Raw genomic sequence first — 22,983 nt, 5'->3', positions numbered from 1 at the left:
GGAGACATGCAACACAATTCTCTGGCTGAAATAAAAACTGACATGTTGCAACCATATGGATGGATGGTACACTAGCCATTTGCCCCAACTAATTCTAACCCTAAACTATTTAACTCTAAAACAGCCACTTGAAAGGTAACAATCCCCCAAATTCCCTCACTTCCCATTTTGCTCATATATTTATCCTTGTGAGGAGGGCATTGTGTTTCTCACAAAGATAGAAGTACTACTACTACTACTAATTGCTTGCTTATGGCAGTCCATCGTTGTCGATGATGACCACCATTCATTTTCCATCTGCCGTAGAGCTTTTTGTGTTTCTGCTAGTACTACTGCCACACACACACACGCACACGCACACGCACACACACACACACACACACACACACACACACACACACACACACACACACACACACACACACACACACACACATACACGGTTGTGGATGTTAAACCAAAAACATAGTAAACTTACAGTATGGTGATGTACCATTCTATATCATCTGTTTCTCTCTCTAGCTGTGCTTGTCATTGACAGCCAGGCTACAATCACACTTTTGTTCCATAAATGTGCATCTAATTAGTGGGCCGTATATGGCTGACTGTGTATTTTTTTGTGTATGGGAACCTCCACACACACACACACACACACACACACACACACACACACACACACACACACACACACACACACACACACACACACACACACACACACACACACACACACACACACACACACACACACACACACACACACACAGCTTTTGATTATTTATTTTTTTTCCTCCCAGTTCAATTGCCTTTTGAGCTTAATTACAATATTGAATCTGTGTAATGATAATTCACTATTGTGATTGGATAGGAGTAATACTTGTAACTTAGACCACTGATTTTCAAAGTGGGGGATGGTGTTGTAATTGGAAAGGAGAGGGAAAAGAAAAAAGCAAAAGAGCGCCTACACGAACCCAGTTGGCCCGTGTTCGGAGAGGGGAAGCCGAGTGGGGAGGGTAATAATTGTTACTGCATGTAAAGGTAGCTAGCTCTCCACTGTTATCGGCCCGACTCGGCCGCGAAGGTGTTGGAAAGTGTCTCCTGCCGACAACTTGCCGACAACCTGTTGTAGACAGCACCGTGCCGTCAGGTGCCGTGGGGTAGTGAAGAGGGTGGAGGGAGGGGGGTAAAGGTTTGGTCCGAGCTGCAATCTGAGCTGGCTCTTCTGTTGCCAGATTCTGTGAGTGAAACAAGCGACCAGGTCTATGAAAACAAGCCCAAAAGAAGCGACCAGTTTCACCACTTGAGCCGTATTACATCAGCTATTTTCAAAAAGAAAGCAAGCCCAAATAAGCAACTACACTTCAGAAACAAGCCCAAACTATATCAACCCGCAACTATGAATATTTACAAGCGACTTTACAAAAAGTCTTTTCCTCATAGGCACCCACACCAAATAAAAACATCACCCATAACCAGCATCAGCTTCTCCGGGCAGGACCTTCCCCTCTCACCAGTGGTCACTAACCTGGGAGTAAAAATGGATCCCCATCTGAACTTTGAATCCCACATCAAACACATTTGCAAAACTTCATTCTTTCACCTCCGTAACATTTCAAAACTCCGCCCCACACTCACACCAGCAGATTCAGAGAAACTTGTCCACGCCTTCGTCTCCTCCAGGCTGGACTACTGTAACGCACTTCTCATCGGGATCCCTAGCAAGAGCCTTCAAAGGCTCCAGTATATTCAAAACAGCGCGGCTAGGATCCTGATGAGAGTGCGTAAACATGAACACATCACACCCATCCTCCGTTCACTCCACTGGCTTCCCGTCTGCTTCAGAATCCACTACAAGGTATCCCTTCTGACACATCAGTGCATCCACGGCAACGCTCCTTCCTACCTCAAGGAATTAGTCCCCCTACAACCCTCAACCCGCAACACCCGCTCTTCAAACACATACCTCCTCAAAACCCACAAGGCAAAGCTTCGTACCATGGGCGACCGGGCTTTCTGCTCGGCCGCCCCCGAACTGTGGAACGCCCTCCCTGTCCACCTGAGAGCTCCACAGTCAGTTGATTGTTTTAAGAGAGGACTAAAGACCTACCTTTTTAGCAAAGCATTTTTATAGCTGGTTTTATGCCCCCATGTTTTTAATGTTTTTAATTCTTGTTTTCTTCTAGTTTCCTAGTTATTGTTTTCTTTTACTGGTGTGATGTTTCTGTTTTTATGCAATTGCCTTCTGTAGCACTTTGAGATTTCCTGTAAATGAAAAGTGCGTTAAAAATAAAATCTATTATTATTATTATTATTATTACAGGAAAACAAGCCCAAAGTCGCTTATAATAAGCAGACCTGGCAACGCTGGCAGGATCTTGCAGGCCAGCACTGCCAGCTCTTAACGCAAGCGCACAACAATGTGTGCATCAGCCGACAGTTTGTGCTGAACTAAATGCCAACTTTTGCCAACAGACTGCCAGTCTGTTGTAGTCTGTTGTAGTCTGAAGTAGTCTGTTTGGTGGAGAGTCACCTTAACGGGCTGGGGCGGCACCTGTCAGCAGGGATGGTTGGGGTGGGAGGAGCAGGGCAAAGGTTCTATGTCCTCCCGGTGGGGGCTCCTCACTGGCAGGTGAGTCAGTAGGATACAACAGCAGTGACAGCACACATACATGTGTGTGTGGGGAGGAGTCAATTGGCTTTTTTATTTCAATTCAAATTCAATTCGTAACACTATTGTGCCACTCTCAATCTGCCATCCATATTTTGGGAATGCCATTAGTGTCACATCTTTTCAAAATCTGCAAGAATAACTGCAATGTTATCGCCTATGGCTATTTGGGGGTCCTTGGCATGGAAAAGTTTGGGAACCCTGTCTTAAAGCCAGTCCACACCAATGCAACTCCTTGCAACCATTATCCCCAATGTCGGTTGTAAGGAGTTGCATTGGTGTGGACTGGCCTTAAAACTGTTTTGTTGGAAGGAGTTGTGACTAGTTGCATTGGTGCGGTCATGCCTTTTAGATGGGGGTTCTATAAATAACACATCATGGACATGATGTTACATTTGGTCACTTGGGTTTTCTCTATAAAGTACTTTGCAAGGAAATAATGCACAAATGCACATTCTGTGTCTATCTCACTGCAATGCATTAACATCAAACTGGCATAAGAGAGCAGTTTGTCCATTGCGGGTCAACAAGCACTCATATATTTGTGAGGGGAACAGGCCTTGTTCCATGTAGAGTTGAAACACTCTGTTGCACTGATGCACGCCTCATCCCTCCAAAAAAAATTATTTATTTTTTTACTTTAGTCACACTTTCTCGCTGTCTCTGTTTTCTGTTAGATTATGTTTTTAAAGGGCCATGCCAGTGGTCTTCGCATGTTTCGGTCATTGACTACAACGCAGTACATTTGACACCGTTTTCCAAAACATGCAGTTTGTTTGATTTTCAAGGAAGCCTTTGGTTTCTGTTTATTTCAGTACGGTATGATGAAAAGCATCTTGAAACTTGCTTGAGGGGCGATTGTGTTGAGTAAAAGGTGCCATAGTAAACGTTATGGCACCTTTATTTGTTTTAATCCTTTTGTTCAAGGTATTTTCTTTATAATTCTTTAAAACAAATTGAAGTACTTTGCTTCATGTTATTACTCACTATATGTGTTCAAGTTGTGAAATAATTAACCCTTGCATTGTGTTAGAAACCTGCTGACACTTTTGGTGTTAGCGGGTCAATTTTGACCCGTGATTTAAAACATATTTTTTCCCCCACCTCATAGCTGACTTGTTATGCATTCATATCCATGTAAACACTTTTTAAAATATTATTTTGGGTTAGGGTTTCATCTTTCAATATAGCTCGTTTTCAAATGTAAAGATTCACTCATTACAAGATTCACTCATTAAAGTTCCTATAATGAAGACAATGGATAATTATGTTATCTGGCTATAATAGACTAGAACACACACTTCCAAAAATAAAATACTTGTATTAGTTTTTTAACTTTAAAATTTGTTAATATTATTAAAAATAGTGACATCTGTGGTGTTAACACATTGCCTGCCAAGAACGCATATATGCGTTCTTTGCGTTCTTTAGAATCCATCACTTGCTTGCCAAGAACGCATATATGCGTTTTTTGAAAACAAATGTTTACCCAAAGACCAAGGAGATATGATTTTTTTAAGATTTAGACTCCTATCCACTTCCTTGTTAACTTAAAACTTAAAAATTATGTATCTCGGCTCCTGAGTACTTTCTTTTTTTCAATGAAAAATAAAAACTGCTAAAAAATCTGAAATAAGTCTGTCAGGGTCAAAATACCCAAATGACCCATATACCATAGAACGTAAAAAGTCATTTATTTTTCATAAACCCAAACTTTATGAAAGTTTCTCTCACTCTTAAACATGTAAACATATTGACAATTTGGGGAGAATTGAGCCACACTTCTCTGCCAGGTCATATTTGACCCTTAACTCCACAGATGTCACTTTTTTAATAGAGACCATCAGAATTAACTAAAATGGTGGTAATTAATTTTGTTGCGTTAAGATAGCTGTTTCTGAGGATATCATGAAGTCTTGTTCCAATAAAGAAATGAAAAGGGTACTTTTTACCAATTTAAATTTGAAAACGGGTCAAAAATTACAGTAACACAATGGAAGGGTCAAGTTGTGAAATCATTAAGTGAAAATAACAGTCTGAACTCTTCCCCCATGGGAGTTTTGAACAGAGCAGAGCATGTACTGAGAGTAGTAATGAGCCAGGAGTCCAGGACCAAGACAAATTCTCTAATGACAAGCAATTAGAGCTCATCACATCAGATGAGCATTTAGTCCATTATTATCTGATCCAGATGATAGCAGCACAATAATAGTATTGGAAATTAGGCAAAAAGATTATTGAACTAGAAAAGAACCGGAAATCTCTGCCAGGAGGTATGTCTTTACCTCCCTCTGTCTGTATGGGGCATGATGTGGTGACAATGTTTTGGATGTGTATGTGTTTGAAGAGGCACTGGGTAAGCGCGTGTGATAAAGGAGTAAAAGGACAAACATTACATGATTATGGTAAAACCAGAGTGACAGGTATGGAGACCAATCTTTGGACAGGAGAGTGTTGTATTCCTGACTGATTTGACGATTGATTTTTGCAGTCTGAGAGCATAAACCTGATAATGTCAACACCAACGCTGAGGAACAGTGAATAGGTTGAAACGTGTCCGTTGCTCTGTCTGGGTGAGGTACTGTAAATAAATATATGTGAAAGGACGTGTATTGAGTGCTGGCTGTTTCCTTCTTCTCATAACACCAAAATGATACAAAGTATAAAGAACAAAAAGGAAAATGGTTGTGGCATGCTTAGTTATTGAGTGCCTGCCACGGTGCGAGGCAGAGAGGTGTAGGACCCAAGCGCAGACAGTGAAGCGGAGGCAGGCTAGTTCAAATGCACAGGGTTTTAATAGCGGACAAAGAATACAAGAACACAGTAGGTCATTGACTGAACACTATAACAACATTAACGAACCAACGCAGAATGCAAACAGAGGGGCATATAAATAGACAGGGACTAACTAGGCACAGGTGAGAACAAAGGACAATTAACACATGATTGGCTGTAACAGAACAAGACACAGGTGAACTACAATTGCAAGGACATACTGGTGAGACAAGACAGGAAGCAACAACTAGGGCAGACAGGAAACACCATGACAACACTACAAAATAAGGTACACGGAGAACAGGGAACAAAGGGAACAATACAACAGAATGAGTGGCCTAAACAGGCCTAAACGGTCCAATACCATATAAGGTCAGTGAAGGGCTAAATAATAAAGTCACAGTCCACGGTGGGAGGAGCGGACCGTGACAGTGCCTGATCAAAGAATTATATATGTTGAATTATTACCATTATTACCACAAAACCATGGTTTTTCTGTTCTTCTTCTCATCTCTCATCTCGTGCTCAAGTCATCTTCCTTTCTCCTTTGCCCCTTCGCCCCAGCACTTCTGTCTTTCCTTATCTCCCCTTTTCCTTTTGAAATGATGTCACAACCGCATTCTTGCAGAGCACGTACGGTATGTAATGGAGGGCCGCTTGTGGAGAGCGAGACCGAGACAGTCCTGCATTCAGCGTTTAGTCATCCGACCTTAAATGAACCCATGCTTGGCACAAGCAGACAGTTTATATGCAGCACACGCACACAAATGCATGCGCCAACGCAGACTCACACACACACGCGCACACACACACACACACACACACACACACACACACACACACACACACACACACACACACACACACACACACACACACACACACACACACACACACACACACACACACACACACACACACACACTCTCTCTCTCTCTCTCTCTCTCTCTCTCTCTCTCTCTCTCTCTCTCTCTCTCTCTCTCTCTCTCTCTCTCTCTCTCTCTCTCTCTCTCTCTCTCTCTCTCTCTCTCTCTCTCTCTCTCTTCCTAAACTGGAATGCGTCCCCGGAGTAATGTTTCTTGTTTCATCCAGTGATTAGTGCTGTCTTGTAGCTCGCTCTCACCCGCTCTCACTCTCTCTCTACATGTGCTGTTTCCTCTCTAAAATACATTCCTTTGCCTTGGCTCATGCTCTTCTTTTATTCATGCAGCAGCAATTGCAGGTTGAAATAGTAAATCCGTCTTACAAGCTGTCTGCATTATGAGTAATCCATTGTACCGCCTGTAGGGGCCTGGTGGCTGGCGAAATAAGTCATCGAACTGTAGAGGTGAAGGGTTTGCATCACCAAAGAGTGATCTGTGGTTATCCACCCTGCCAAGCCACTACAAAACACAGACGTATGGTTTATGTAAATGCACGCACGCACGTACGCACGTACGCACGTACGCACGTACGCACGCACGCACGCACGCACGCGCAATTATATGATACATCAGAGTCAGCACTTCTAGTCCCCCGAGAAGGCTCTTATATATTTTCAAATTCTGTCTCTATCGTGCAGACAGAAACCTTGCGATGCAGCTTCTATGATTAGGCTATGTATGCTGTTAGCAGGGCTCCATTTGTTATAACAAAGAAAACATGCAGATTTCTTAAACATTTTCTTATCATTACCGTACTTCTTCGTACGACACAAGCTTTGTACGAGACAATAGTTCATTTACAAGCTGGCGTGATGTGATGTGTTATGAGCTTAGCTCAGCTATTGTCATTATGAAAAATGGAGAACTCTACGACAAATGTTTACAAATTTTGATTAATTTAGCTAATTTGCTTTTGTAGGTCGGCTTGTAGTTTGGCTATTTTCTCAATTTTTGAAGACAAGAATAATTGAAAATATTTGGTTGGAATTTGATGCATTTTGAACCATTTAGAAACATTTTTTCCCAAAATAGGGACACCAGTGTTAATATTGTTAATGAAAAAGGGATGGCTAATGGCATTCAAAGCCCTACTGTACAGAACCAGTTCCTACAACAACAACAATAACATCACCATTCAAATGGTGAGCTGACAGAAGATAACAGTGCTCATCGTGTCAATGTTTTCACATTGTTAAAGCAATGTTGAACTTTGGTGGATCCTTGAGTTATATGTATAGCTACATGGACGTGACATAAGAGTGAACACTGTCATCTTTATCTGTTGCGTCTGTGCTCTGCCATCAAGGAACTTCATCATAACCTTTATTTAAACTCGAAGTACAGTTGAGGGGCAAGCCCTCATTTTCAAAGTAGTCGAGATACACAACATAATATTCAACAAGAATAAACATTTATATACATCAATATTAATATAAGAACTAGACGCGTCGCAATTCAGGGCAATTGCAGAGTGTGGTTGCACCGACGCTAGTCGCGGGTCGCTGCCGCCGGGACTCGAGGAATACGCTGGGAGGGATACCGTCGGAGGCTGTGCCAATTACATTGTCACGTAACTCCTGAGATCACTTGCGTTTCATTTTGAGAGGATTGATCCCCCCAAAATAAGGTTTTTGCATCAAACGGTTAAATTTTGAGCATTTGTGGCGCCCCCTATGGATCAAAGTGGAAATTCTTTTGGGGATTTGTTGAGTAAACCACACTTGACATGTGATTCAATTTTGGGATTGACTGGACGTTGTGTTCGTGATTTGTGGGCTTTTTTGTAAAACGGGCCCCTCCCGCTAACTTTGGAAGCCATTTACGGACGAACGGTATGGACTATCAAAATTGTGTACCGATTTTTGTGAAATTTGGACAAAATATATGGGAGGAGGAGCTAAAAGTGTGTTTTGAAGAAAATTCTAAATGGCGGAAAATGTATCCTGACGCAAATGGGCGTGGCCTATATGGGGAGTTGCGTCATGACCCAAGCAATCTAGGGGAAAAAAGATTTGTATTCAAGAGTTATAGGCCAAAACGTAAAGTGGGCTGTTATAACGCCACCATGAGGCCGAATGGCGTGATTATTTTTAAAATATTTTCGGACTAAATTATGAACCTCCCCTCCAAATCTGGTAACTCTAGCTCCTACGGTTTCTGAGAAAAAAATACTTGAATTTGAGTTTTTTCACTTTTCCATTAAAGTGGATGGGGACATTTAATGCACTAATAAATCAATATCAATAAAACTCTGCAACCAATCTCTTAGCAAAATACAAGCGCACGATTCCCGGTGAGGCCGGTCATTTTGACATATGGCACTAAATTGGGGAAAAAAAACTGTGGGAGGAGATGCGGTTTGAAATAAAGTTTATCTATAATAATAATAAAGTGCGAAGATTACTATAGTCTGGTTGCCCTGTTAGGGCAACCACACTAACTAGACGGGTCGCAATTCAGGGCAATTGCAAAGTGTGGTTGCGCCGACGCCGGTCGCAGGTTGCCGCCGCCCGGACTTGAGGAATATGCTTGGAGGAATACCATCGGAGGCCGCGTGACGTGCCATTCGAATTTGGTGCTGATTGGATCCTGTGTTCGTGATACATGGCGTTTTGATTTGAAGAAATAGGCCCCTCCCACTAAAATAAATAAGCCCCTCCCACAAATGTAGCGGGCCAATGACATCGTCATGTCACTCCTGAGATCACCTGCTTTTCAATTTGAGAGGAGTGATCCCCCCAAAAATCATGTTTTTGCATCAAACGGTTACGTTTTGCACAGTTGTGGCGCCCCCTATGGGTCAAAGTGGAAATGCTTTTGGGGATTCGTTGAGTAAAGCACCCTCGACATGTGATTCAAATTTGGGATCGATTGGACGTTTCGTTCGTGATTTTTGGCATTTTGGTAAAACGGGCTCCTCCCACTAACTTTGGAAGCCAATTACGGACGAACGGTATGGACTATCATAATGCCGTTTGGATAGGTTTATCGCATGAGTCCATAGATCACGTGCACCGATTTTTGTGATATTTGGAAAAAAAATAATCGGAAAAGGTGCAAAAAGTGTGTTTTGAAGAAAATTCAAAATGGCGGAAAATCTATCCTGACGCAAATGGGCGTGGCCTATATGGGGAGATGCGTAGTGACCCAAGGAATCCAGCGAAAAAGACATTTTGATTTTACGACCTACGGTTCAAGAGTTATAGGTCAAAACGTAAAGGACGCTGTTATAGCGCCACCATGTGGCCGATTAGTGTAATTATTTTTTCAATAATTTCGGACTAAATCATAAACCTCCCCTCCAAATCTGGTAACTCTAGCTCTTACGGTTTCAGAGAAAAAAATACTTTGAGTTTTTTCACTTTTACATTAAAGCGGATGGGGAAATTTAATGCACTAATAAATCAATATCAATTAAACTATTTAACCAATCTCTTAGCAAAATACAAGCGCAAAAACTGTGGGAGGAGAAGCAGTTTGAAATATTGTTTATCTAGAAAGAAATAAAGTTCATCAAGTACTATAGTCTGGTTGCCCTGTTAGGGCAACCACACTAATAATAAAGTGTGAGGATTACTATAGTCTGGTTGCCCTGTTAGGGCAACCACACTAATTAGAACTTGAGGTCAGCACGAGACCATGCATTCACCTCTGTGTGCGTTTGTGCGTGCTTGTGTGCGTGTGTGTATATTTGTGTGTGCGTGTGTGTCTATCGGTTATTTTTCAAATCGGTCAACGACAACTACGTAATTTCTTTAGTTAATGATCATGGTGTAATCGTCCCTCCAGGCCATGGGATAAGCACCCTGCACCCTTGTCCTTAAACATGGAGGCGCCATGTTATACAGTACACAGAGGCCGCCATGTTAAACATTTTGTGCAGCCAGAGCAGCCTGAACGTAACACATCGAGACCTCATCCCCGCTGAGGTCCCCCCTCCACTGCAGCGGAGGCGAGTACACGGACTGTGTTATGTTTAGCCCATTTGTCAGAGTTAAAAGTGCCAGTGGTCGCCAACACAATACACATGCACCAAAACTAATAGTCAATAAATACACAATACAATACTAATTAATACAATACAGGGTTGTCTTGACATCACAGACATGTAGAGTTGCATATACATTTAAAATATTCTTTTTTTGTGATTTGATCAAACATCAATTTAACGTGAACACATCAACAATGACACATCAATTTAACGTGGAATGTTGTGTGTATGTGTTGAGAGATCAATATGTGTCTTTTCTTTCTCCACCATACTGTACACACACACACACACACACACACACACACACAGGTGCTGAGGTCTCTTTCCTGAGACTATGCTGGCACGTTCTGCCACCTTTCAGATATAGCTGTGTACATCTCATCCTACATGCCATTACTCTTCACTTTCATGTACAATTGACTGTCACCTTGTGTAGCCGTAATGACAGTGATATAAGAGAGCTCACGTCCTCTCTCACGAAGGACTAGGATAGTAAGTGTTGGCCAGTGAAAATCTGACACTTACATTTCAAATCACAACCTTTGATTGACTGGTGATACAAACATAACTGACACAAGCGATCAACAATCAGACTGTGGATTACAGTCAAATTTGAACGACAGCAATCTGAGAGAGGTAAACAATGAATGTGTATAAGAGAGATGGGGAGGACGACAATGCAACTGGTAATCACGTGCCATGCTGCTACCATGCTGTCTTTGCTATAGATAGAAATTTCCCTGCATACATCACTATTATAATCATTACTGCATGCCTCCTGGTGGGAATTTGTGCTCTGCTGAGTGCACCTTTCTTGTTGCATGTTGAAACAGATCTCAAAATCACACATTTAGCACATAAACGAAACAAGCAACGCAGATTGTTTTTGCAAATACATCTAAGTGTAATATAACATAAAATGAGAATTGAATTGAATCGGGCCCCCTCCTTTTTTCCCTCTGCACCTGGGGTGACCAAACTTTGGGGCCATATTTGGACATTTGAAAATACCTTAGAGCCGACTGCATCTCATGCACTGTACGTTTGGACCATAACAAAGTGGAATATGAAGTATTTTTGCTTTTTTCACATCTTGAGAATGAGACGCAAGGAACAAGCAGTTAGGAATCCTTTATAATTCTACTGAGAAATGCCCTATCTGTTCAGGTTAATTTCAAAACACTCAAACTTCAATGTATGAACTTCACATGACTATACTGGCAGGCCATGAATAATACATTGTGGAAGCCACGAGCCATTTAAAATCTTCCCTTGTGACACAATTGGCCCCCGGGCCAAACTCACAACATGTCGCTTTGCAGCGCATTGTGAACTTGTAGATCTGCTACAATCACTTCACAGAATGTTCGCCTGTTTTACATGAATAGGGCCGCCAGGGTTCAAGTGGTTAACAGAATAATTCCCGCCCCATAAGTCTCTCTCAACCTGCATTTCTCTACTGTTTTGTCTCCAGGTTATCCAGGGTATCCCTCTGCGGCTCCCACCTACACACCAGGTCTCTACCAGACTGGCTCCTCGGGGTACCCCCAAGGTAAAAGCATGCACACACACACTCACACAAACGCACACACACGCACACACACGCACACACTCGCACGCACGCACGCACGCACGCACGCACGCACGCACGCACGCACGCACGCACGCACGCACGCACGCACGCACGCACGCACGCACACACACACACACACACACACACACACACACACACACACACACACACACACACACACACACACACACACACACACACACACACTCACACACACACACACTCACACACACTCACACACACACACACACACACACACACACACACACACACACACACACACACACACACACACACACACACACACACAGACCCACACACACACACAGACCCATACAATTCAAAGGTAGACAGAAGAAAACATTAAACCACGTGTACGGAGACTTTTCTCTGTTTTGGAGGATAGGATAATAGAGATGGGAGACCAAGGACACAGAGGGGGAAGCACTGGCAACACACGTCTCCAACTGGAATCGAACTGGGGACCTTGCGATTATGTGACTACCGCTCCATCAGGGCATCCGCTGGCGCTTCTTCTTTTTTTGTTGCCAGATATTGTCACTGTCGGGCAGAAACTTTGTATTCATTCACATTCATCTTAGTGTATTTTCAGACATTTAACCACTTAAACCCTCAATACTTGGTCATCTTAACCTTCGGCTCTGAACTTGGTTTGCTCTTTTTCCCTGTACACCACGTCTTTGCCGAAAATAACCGATCTACATGCTACGACACGCTGTGAGCTTGTAGATCGGCTATTCAATGCTCCCCCCAGAATATGCTAGGGTTGAAGTTGTTAATGTGAAAAAAGAAAGAAAAAAATCACATCGCACAAAGATTTGTATTAACTCTGAGGACAACTTAGGGATCCCGATCCCTGACCCCCTGTTCAAGACCCATGAAATAATAATAGGGCATTCATTTAGGAAAAAACTAAAACAACTAAAACTAAAACAAAACAAACAAATGAAATATAGAGACACAAGGTCTCTGCCCGACAGCGATGATATGGAGGAATTGACTTCTATTTCTTTGTTTTAGTTAAGTCCGGGAGTTATACTGTACTCTATCTTTCCGGGTGATGTTACTTTTCCAGGTGTGTGAATGTATGAATGATGGGGGAATACAGACTTGCACACACATGAATGAGTGCTCTCTCGCTCTCTCGCGGAGACACCCATGCAAGCCACTCGAGGAAATCCGATCCGAACACTCAACATCAAGAGCGTCGTCTTTGTGTTGAAAGCCGCAGTCGGCCCCTCAGGCTTAATCTTCAAACACACGGTCTGTGACTGTACATACTGTAACAGAATGTTCTTTACAGTTGCTGAAAGTACATTTACTTACTGTACGTGAGTACAACTTTGAGGTACTATTATTTACTTAATAAAAAAAAGAAGAATTGATGTTTATAATATCCTTTTTTTAATATGTACTTTTACTTTAGCTAATTTAAGTGCATTTTGAAGCCAATGCTTTTGTACTTCTACTCAAGTAAAAATGTCAATACAGGACTTTTATTTGCAATAGAGTATTTCTGCATTCTGGATATTGCTACTTTTACTACAGTAAAAATCTGAGTGCTTCTTCCACGACTGGTTATTATTTGTGTGTGTGTGCGTGTGCGTGTGCGTGTGCGTGTGCGTGTGCGTGTGCGTGTGCGTGTGAGCGGCGCGAGTTTGTTCCTGAGTTCATGCGTGTGCTGGTACTTCCATCTCTGTGACGACCAGATGTCCTCATGCAGACAGAAAGGACGTTCAGGCTTGTCCTCACTTTGCAAGAGGCAGTGTCAGGGTCTGGGTCAGGTTGAGGTTGAGGTTAGAGCAATGACTAAGGCTTGGCATGATGGATAGGCTACCAGACCAAACTCTCAAGGTCCTAGTATAAAAGTGCATCCGCTTGCGTGTGCGCACCTGTGTGTGTGTGCGTGCACGTGTGTCTGCGTGTCTTTCACTATCTTTTACCACTATACAACATAATGGTAGTTTCTTTTGCATTTTGCTTGTCTGATATTGTTACTGATGCAGCAGAATGATATGCACATGGATAGCAGTTCATTAGGTGTTCATCATAATCATCAACGTGGATGTGATGGTGAACTTTGGTTGTGCTCATCGTTGACAGATGAGAGGAGAAGTAGATCAGTTGTTGTGTTGTTGCGTCCAATTTCACATCCAATTAAAACAATTTAATTAAAAATGAAGAAAGAAAGAAAGGATGAAAGAATCAATGAAAATATATTTTTTACACAATCAGTATATATTTACCCATCTTTCTGACAGTTTCAATTTGTTTGCGTTTGCATTAGTAGCCTACAAATGTTTGCATGTGTGTATGTCCACCTCACGTTAGACCACTTAAGTTGCGCGTTGATCACAACAAGAGCTGGAGTGTGACAACAGGTGGCTGCAATATTTCTCCTGTGTCATTCAGCCACTCCGCAGGCAGGGAGCCTGGTGGACAGTGATTGTGTTGTGTTGGACTTCAGGTCGGATGTCCTTTTCAAAAACAGGAGAGCTCAAAGCAATCGGCAAGCATCCTCAGAAGAGAAGGGTACATGGACGTAACGGAAGACCTTCATTCCATCCCTCTAAGACAGAAACGGTCTGTTACGCAAACAGCCGAGAGGAGAGGTATCTTTTAGAGGACTGCACCATTGATTGTCAAATTCACAACTACATCAAACAAGCCTCCACTGCCTCTCTAAAGATTCAGTTGAAGTTCCTTAGAAACAAGAACGACCGTCTCCGCATTCATGAATCCATCGACATCACTGCTTTTTAAGAGGAAGAATCTTGCGCTTACCTGTTGCTGCAACATCAAACTCCTAAAGTTGTTCAATATGTCTAAAATGAATATCATGATAATCATATGAGGATTTTTCAATATCAGTTTTTAATGTATTTATTATTCATAATTTGTTATGCATTTTATGCATTTCTCAGATAGGAGAGTGTTGAGACAGGAAACCAAAGACAGCTGAGAGCAGAGACATGTGAGGCAAGACTGGGATTCGGATTCAAACCCATGTCTGTGCACTGACTAGCTGAGCCCTGTCTGGCACCCTAGATATTGATATAATGACCCTATGTCCTATTGTTCACACCATAAACAACCAAAGTGATGTTCAATACAATTAATTGCTTGAATGTGTTTTATCAAATAAAACTCTTTAGACACATTAAACTAACACTTTAAGCCTAGTTTTGAGTTAAACTGGGTTGTAACAATTCATAGACAACAACATTGTTTTATTACTATAATATATTATCATCATATGATCACGATACATTACCTATTGCCCAGCACTAGCTGCTGTGGATGTTCTGATACTGACTGCCTCATTGGATCCTGAATGGTCAGCCTGGCGGCCTAATTTATGCTTAGGCGGAAAAGTGTCACGAAACGTGTCTCTTGACCGCCTTGACTCGCCACTGGCCTGCTCTGGCATCCTGCAGGCAAACACACTGGTATACTTTAATACATAAGGCAATTCTATGTATTTATAGTCCATAGAAGAGTGAAGGACAGTACTCTTTGCGGTCATAGTTCTCAAGATTTTGTCTGTACCAAATGTTCAAACAGAGAGTGGCTAAAAGGCTTTTAGGTATTCTGCGCCCTCAGACTGGAATATATTGCAGACTGTTGCAGACTGCAGCTCTGTTTTTGGTTAAATTCTGGAGACAGAATCGTGATGCCAGGGCTTGAACTGATATTTTTGTATGCATGGCTTGTACTGCACCTTGTTCTTTGGGAAGTTAATTGTCTGTTTTTTTTGTGTGTGTCAGTTTACTACAATTCTTATTTTTTTTGCTGCTGCTGCTGCCTGTCTGAGGCTAAGACAATACCTTACAAACTGACAGAAAATGACATCACACTCCTGACCGAGGTGCATGCGACCAACAGTGGCCTCTTCACCGGGAAGCAGAAATTACAGAGACTGCAATTAATTCAGAACTCTGCAGCCAGACTGCTAACAAGAACCAGAAGACGTGAGCATATCACCCGGCCCAGTCTTGGCTACTTCACATTGCCTCCCTGTTTCATTTAGAGTTGACTTGAAAAATGTTGCTTCTTGTTTTTAAAGCACTACATGGTATGGGCCCAGCCTATCTCATAGACTCATATAGAAAATATATGGCCCCAGACAGTACTTAGATCTTCTTCGGCAGGTCTGTTAGAGATTACAGTTAATATCCAGAAGAAATTTGGTGAAATTGGTCATCAGTTACTCCCCTAATCTGTGGAATACATTACCTCATCGGGGAGGCAAGCACAGTCAACATCTTTAAGCGTCAACTGAAAATCCACCTTTTTAACTTAGTTTTTAACTAGCATCTTATGAGATGTATTGCTCAGCACCTAGATGTTGCTGCTGTTTTGTTGTTGTTTTAATCTGTTTTTGACTTTTGCTGTATTGTTTTTCATCTGTTTAGATTTTTGCTGTATTGTACAGCACTTTGAGCTGCATTTTGATGTATGAAAAAAGTGCTATAAATAAAGCTCATTATCATCATCTAATAAAGGTTGACAGAAAGAAAAAGAAGATAGATGGAAATGTGTCATTTGTCTCTTACACTATGCCTAGCATAGGGCAGCAGATGAAGCCATTCAAAGGCCAGCTGAAGAACCCCAGGTCTTTGAGAATACTGCCCCTGTGCCTGGAGGAGACTGAGGAACACATGACACAAGGAGTCCGCAAAAAACAACAGAAGAACCATGTCAATAATATGCATCTCCAGCAAAAACAACAGAAGAGCCATGTCAATAATCTGCATCTCCAGCAAAAACAACAGAAGAGCCATGTCAATAATCTGCATCTCCAGCAAAGGTTTCACTAAAACCTGATGTTCCGGGAGTGGATCTAGAAGTCATCACTCAACCTGATGGAATGCCATAAGAAACATAAAGCCAGATTTTAACTTGGTTGTGCGTTGTGTCTCGCATTGAAAAGATCTAGCACAGATCTACAAGCTTGCGACGCGTCGGGCTGCACTTCTTCGTGAGCTTGGAGATCGGCTATTTTCGGTGTGAGATACGATGAGGGCAACTACTGTAAGTCTAAATCAGGCGTAAACATGTGCTTATGCGTTGTTTGTGTGTGCTTGAGTGCCTGTTTGTGCATATTTGCCCGTGTAACGTATATCTTCCTATGTTTGTGCGTGTGTGCGCGTGTATGTGTGAGTGCGTGCGTGCGTGCATACATGTGTGTGTGTGTGTGTGTGTGTGTGTGTGTGTGTGTGTGTGTGTGTGTGTGTGTGTGTGTGTGTGTGTGTGTGTGCGTGCGCGTGCGCGTGTGCGTGCGCGCGCGCGTGTGTGTGTGTGTGTGTGTGTGTGTGTGTGTGTGTGTGTGTGCTTGTATGTGCGTGGGACAGTGCTGCTGGTGAAGCAGGGCTGGCCACAATCATCGATGGAGGTGTCGGGGGCCCAAGAGGGCTCCTATGACCTGGCCCTGGACGGTGGCTCCGAGGGCCGACAGTACCAGGCCTCGGCCGCAACCTTCAGTAAATATCTACCTACTTATTACATGTACACACACACACACACACACTCTACTTATTACATGCACCCACACATGGATGGCAAAATGTAGTGCAATTTGTTTTTACTTTAGCAGTAGTGTACAAAGACACACACACATTTTTTAATTCAAGCATTTCATACTAGTCTACATGCACTGTTAAACAGACTCTGAAACTGTGTGTGCATGTGCCAGCAGTGCATAAGGCATGCGTTTTGCATATCCGTGCTGAAACAATCTGTGCACAAACATAAAGAAAACTGCTCTGCTAGAATGGATGTTGCGCAATAGACTCATGATATCAATAAAACTTGCTCAGTCTTGCAAATACAAATCCACAGTCAGAGAAACTGCTAGAACTGAGAGAGAGAGAGAGAGAGAGAGAGAGAGAGAGGAGAGAGAGAGAGAGAGAGAGAGAGAGAGAGAGAGAGAGAGAGAGAGAGGCAGCTTGGTGACTGGTCTGTCTCGCAGCCAATTCCCAACACAAAAGAGAGCCCACTCACCAACATTGTCAATTGATACTATGTGCATTTTAAATGAATATAGAACGCAAATCTAAAACAATCAATGCATTAAAAAGTAATACATAATCAGGGACTAACACGATGGCATTTGGCATCAGTTTGCTAGTCATTTACCCCTAGATTCTCTCTAAGTATGACTAACTCTCCAGGTTCCATGGTCCTGTTTGCACAGCCACCACGTCCCACTAACAGGCAACAGAGCTCCACCTCTCTCTCTAGCGGAACAGCCTGATAATCATGCACAGTGTTTACAAACTGGCTGAGAGAAAAGCTGGCAGCAAGCCTTCTTGGAGAAAGGTTAGCAAAGGGTTCATGGGAAATATCAAGGGAATAAAGGACAAAGTTGTGCCCAAAAAGGAGAGAAGGCTGGGTTAGGCTTGGTGAAGGTCTTGGTAGCCAGGATAAGAGCAGGTTTGTTGAGTGCTTGGTCTTGCTTTGGGCTGTGGCATACTACTACACGCTTATGGATGCATTTGTCTTGCCCCGTACCTGAGTCAGAAGAATTCAAAAACATGTTTGATGCATGCGATTTGAGTGAAATAATAAGGAATACGTGTAGAGCTGTGTGTATGCGTGTCACTGAATGAGTGTCTGTGTGTGTTGGTGCACTTTGACTCGACTGCATAACCTCTCTGTTGACAATATAGCTTTTCCACAGGGGGCCGCTGTGGTTATGGTTGACGTCATGGTAGAGTAAACAGCGAATTGCTTTGAAATCGCTGCCGGAGTTGACAAAAAGCAATCTTGTCTTGTGCGATTAGCGGAGCAATTCTTAAATGAGCGAGAAGTTTTTGTTTGTTTATTACGCTGCTGTTTTACCCCGTCACTGACGTTACCCATTGGCCCGGAAATGTGGAAAAAGCTTTATGCATTTCAAACATGAACAAATGCATTTTTATTTTCTTTAGTTAGATCTTTAGTGTTCAACTTCTTACACCTCACAAAGCCTTCTTCAAACACTTTGCATGTCTTGTAGACAATTTAACCCAAATGCTTAATTTAAAGGCAGGGCAACAGATAAGGGACTACTTCAGCTATTGACATGCTCATCCCATGTCAAGACAATATCGTTATGTCTGGAAATGACTTCGAATGAAAAAAGTTCTCCATAACTGCTGAAAAAGCAGCTTGTATGAAGACTGAGTGGAGGCAGGTTATAGTTAATATAATATTGGCGTATTAATGTACTTTTTAAATGTCTCACATTCAAAATAAGCTATATTTGGAAGTCTTTCTACTATAAGAAATGAAATGCATGTTGATGTCATAGGTAAGATGTGTATTCTTGTAGAGCTTGGGTTAATTTACGAGGTGGACTCCTTCCACTCCATCGCAAAACCCTATACTGGATCATTTCTTTCTTCTTTCTTGGGGCTGGCAGATTTAGATGTTCAAATACAGACTTCCAAATTGTATACCGTATAACATATCGTCGCTGGGCAGAAAGTACTAAAGTAGCAGATCTATCGAGCTTGTCGATCTGCTACATTTGCTATTTTTGAATTTGAATCATGAAAAGCAGCCTAACAGTTTTGGGATATCTGAGGTTTCTACCCGACAGAGACGATATTTATTACATGAGAATTTAGTCAATTTTGTTTATGAGAATGCCATGTTTTTCACATAATTACAATTGTCTGTTGCCCTGGTTTTAAAGGTTTCTGTGCCTAGCCATGATAAATACATGTTTATGCAGTGATATTCCAGTTTTTATTTATTCATAAAATGCTATTAGCCTTAAAGAACTGCTGGGACATAGACATTTACTGATGAGTATGGGCACTTCACATAGTTGAAATGGTATCTGTACAGGAAGTGGATTTTCTTCTATGTCTAATTTAATTACAACTTTTTTCCCCCATAAAAAGTATTACAGTATATCTTATCTTCCAAAGTGAATTAAACCCCAGCCCTTCATGAGACAGTAACAAATGATATGAAAATTGAATCTTGGTTCTCTCTCTCTCTCTTTCTCTCTCTCTCTCCTCTCTCTCTCTCTCGCTCTTCTCTCTCTCTCTGTGTGTCTTCTCTCTCTGTGTGTGTGTCTCTCTCTCTCTCTCTCTCTCTCTCTACTCTCTCTCACCTCCTCTCATCTCTCTCTCTCTCTCTCTCTCTCCTCTCTCTCTCTCTCTCTCTCTCTCTCTCTCTCTCTCTCTCTCTCTTTCTTTCTCTCTCGCTCTCCCTCTCTCCCTGTCTGTCTTGCAGGATACACAGCTGGGACTCCGTACAAGGTACCACCCACCCAGTCGAACGGGGCCCCTCCTCCCTACTCCCCGTCCCCCCTCACCCTACCCCACGGCCATGTACCCCATTAGAGGTGTCTACCCTCAACAGAACCTCTACGCTCAGGTAACCAACGTGATTGTTTCTGCGCCGTGCCCGGAATCCGCCGAGTATTAAACAATTACATCTTTGCATTCAGCGGAGACCTCATTTACTGACAGTAACATTGCCCTGTGACAGAAACTAAATGAATTTTCCAAACTTCCCTTTCACGCGCCCGTCCTCTCTCCACCCTCCTCCACCACCCCCCGCCCCTCTGTTTCTTCTCTCTTCTCTTTCTTTCTTTCTCGTCCTGTCTTTCTCCACCCCCCAACCTGCGACTCTGCCTCCCCCCGTCCTCCCTTTGGTTGTCGTGTCTTCATCATCAGGGAGCTTATTACACACAGCCGGTGTACGCACAGCCTCATGTCATCCACCACACCACGGTGGTGCAACCCAACAGCATGCCCGCCACCCTCTACCCGACGTCCATTGCCTCCCCGCTCCAACGCCATGGCCATGGGTATGGTGACCGGGACCACCATGGCCATGTCCGCCGGTGAGAACCACTCACCATTATGTCCTGCGTATGTAGGGCTGTCAGTCACCAGTTTGTTGACGATGAATTGTCATACAAGTAATTGCGATTAACGATTGAATTGTGTTTTTGGCATATCGTTGCTGTCAGTCAGAAACCTCCTATCTCCATATTTTTACTTTTTGTATTTTTTTCGTAAATTAATGCCCTACTCCTACTTGATCGTACTACAATGTCACACAAAAGTATTAAAAATAGCAGATCTACAAGCTTGTCGATCTGCTATTTTTTCTATTTTTGAATTTTAATCCTGAAAAGCATTCATCAACATATCATAAAGTCATGCATAAATTCATCAACTGTCACACGAAACTAGTGAAAATAGCCGATCTACAAGCTCGCTGTGTCGCTGCGACGCATTGTGAGCTTGTAGATGGGCTAAAGTTTTTTGGACATACAAGGTTTCCGTAGGCTATATTTTGCAACATGAATGTGTTATCTCCATGTGGGTGACCCTGTCCTTTGTCTCCTAACTCTGTGTCTGCGACCACGGCCTCCTAGGCACCTTGCTGACCACGCCACAGCACACTCAGCACATGGGAGCACCTCAGATGAGCCAGATACCCACATACCGGCCCCAGGGGACCCCTGGATATAGTTATGTGTCCCCTCACTGGTAGAATCACCTGTGGAACCCAGTCTAATGTAAGCAGCATTGGTTGACTTTCATATATTAAAAAAGAAAAAAAGGAGCAATAATATCAGTAATCATTACAGAGTAACTGAGTAGGGATCAGTGTGCAAACGCAGTGACATTCTGTGAAACTTAGGGGTCCATTTGGTTACATTTGTACCCATCTAGGATTTTGCTTCTTTGTTTGTTTGAAGACAAGCACCGATGTCATCCACACATTTTAAGGCAGTTTAAATTGATGTTTACTGCTGAGTGTTTACATTTAAAAAAACATCTCTCTCTAGAGAGCAGGGCTCCACTATTGCAGTGGTGTAGCCATTTCTCATACTACAGCATGAGAAATGGGGCTTGCACTTGAAAATGTAATAGTAGTTCATATAGTTCATAGTAGTTAAAGTTAAGTTGAAGTCAAGTCTCTCTCAAATGCTAGGAGGCATAGAACCTTTTTGGTGACTCATTTTGTTTTGTGTAGCCTACTGAGGTGTTGTTGAGGGTGTTAATTGCCCACTTGCTCACCCCCAGTCATCTTTTGTTAAGCAATGAGCGAATAATCACCACGGCTCTAAACACTCATTTGCATGCAGTTTGCCATGCTCCAAATAGCCAATCTACAAGCTCACGTTGCGAGGTGTTGTGAGCTTGTAGATCGGCTATTTTAAATTTTCCTATATTATTTGACAATTTGGCCAATGTTTTCACCAGTTGTTATAGTATAGTTTGTTGATTACATTTGATGCAGTAATGGTCTTTTTTGGGGGGGGCATTAAAAGGTCCTAAAAGTCCTTAATTGTCATCTGGGGACCCCCTAAAATCATGTGGGGATCCCCCACATGATTGGGTTGAGAACCACTGTCCTAAACTCATCTCCCTTTCCTTTGGTTCCCATGTCTCTCTCTCTCTCTCTCTCTCTCTCTCTCTCTCTCTCTCTCTCTCTCTCTCTCTCTCTCTCTCTCTCTCCCTCTCTCTCTCTCTCTCTCTCTCTCTCTCTCGCTCTCTCTGTGCTCTCTCAGATCCAGAGTCAAAACATCGCTCAAAAATAACGCAAGTCTTACATTGGTGGTGGACACAGGAGTCAAGAACGCACACTAAAGTGCAAGGGTCACTTTATGCATTCTTTGTCATTCGGAAAAGCTGCTTTTTTCCCCCTTCTTCCTCCTACCAGATGTTTTGTTTGTTTGGTTTTTTCCTCTCTTTGTTTTTCAACCATTTTGTTTTATTTTTTTCGACACTCTTGACACACTGACCAACCGTGTAGTACATTTCGTGTATATTTTGGCTTTTTAATATGTTTGTGTGTTTGTATATATATATTTTTGGTTCTGAAGTCTGGTACAGATGCTCAGCCAGTAACTTCAGCGGTGTGAATGTACATGAATTTGTATGCTGCCAAATTTTTATAATGTTTTATTTTTTAAGTTTTATTTTATCTTTTTGTGGGAGGGGGGGTAATTTCATGTAAATTTCAGACAGGGTATCAGTTACTTTGCGGTCATCCATTGGGGAGAAAGCACCTG

At 42.5% G+C, this 22,983-nt stretch overlaps 1 protein-coding gene across 1 annotated transcript in view; it reads left to right on the top strand.

Moving 5' to 3' along the window:
- The window catches only part of LOC308089912 (protein FAM168A-like), a 43,851-nt gene that overhangs the window by 16,696 nt on the left and 4,172 nt on the right, over nt 1-22,983 (top strand). Inside the window, 8 exon segments of the mRNA XM_080434877.1 lie at nt 11,832-11,909; nt 17,306-17,434; nt 20,181-20,254; nt 20,256-20,324; nt 20,627-20,725; nt 20,727-20,796; nt 21,337-21,480; nt 22,480-22,983. The exon segment at nt 22,480-22,983 is cut by the window's right edge and continues 4,172 nt beyond it. Coding sequence (XP_080291003.1) covers nt 11,832-11,909; nt 17,306-17,434; nt 20,181-20,254; nt 20,256-20,324; nt 20,627-20,725; nt 20,727-20,796; nt 21,337-21,455 — 638 coding nt within the window. The 3' untranslated portion in view covers nt 21,456-21,480; nt 22,480-22,983.

This window comes from Gymnoscopelus braueri, assembly GCF_963280865.1.
Source record: "Gymnoscopelus braueri genome assembly, chromosome: 8".
NCBI classification, from domain to species: domain Eukaryota; kingdom Metazoa; phylum Chordata; class Actinopteri; order Myctophiformes; family Myctophidae; genus Gymnoscopelus; species Gymnoscopelus braueri.
The sequence above is the reverse complement of the archived record's forward strand: the minus strand, read 5'-3'. Positions and strand labels throughout refer to the sequence as shown.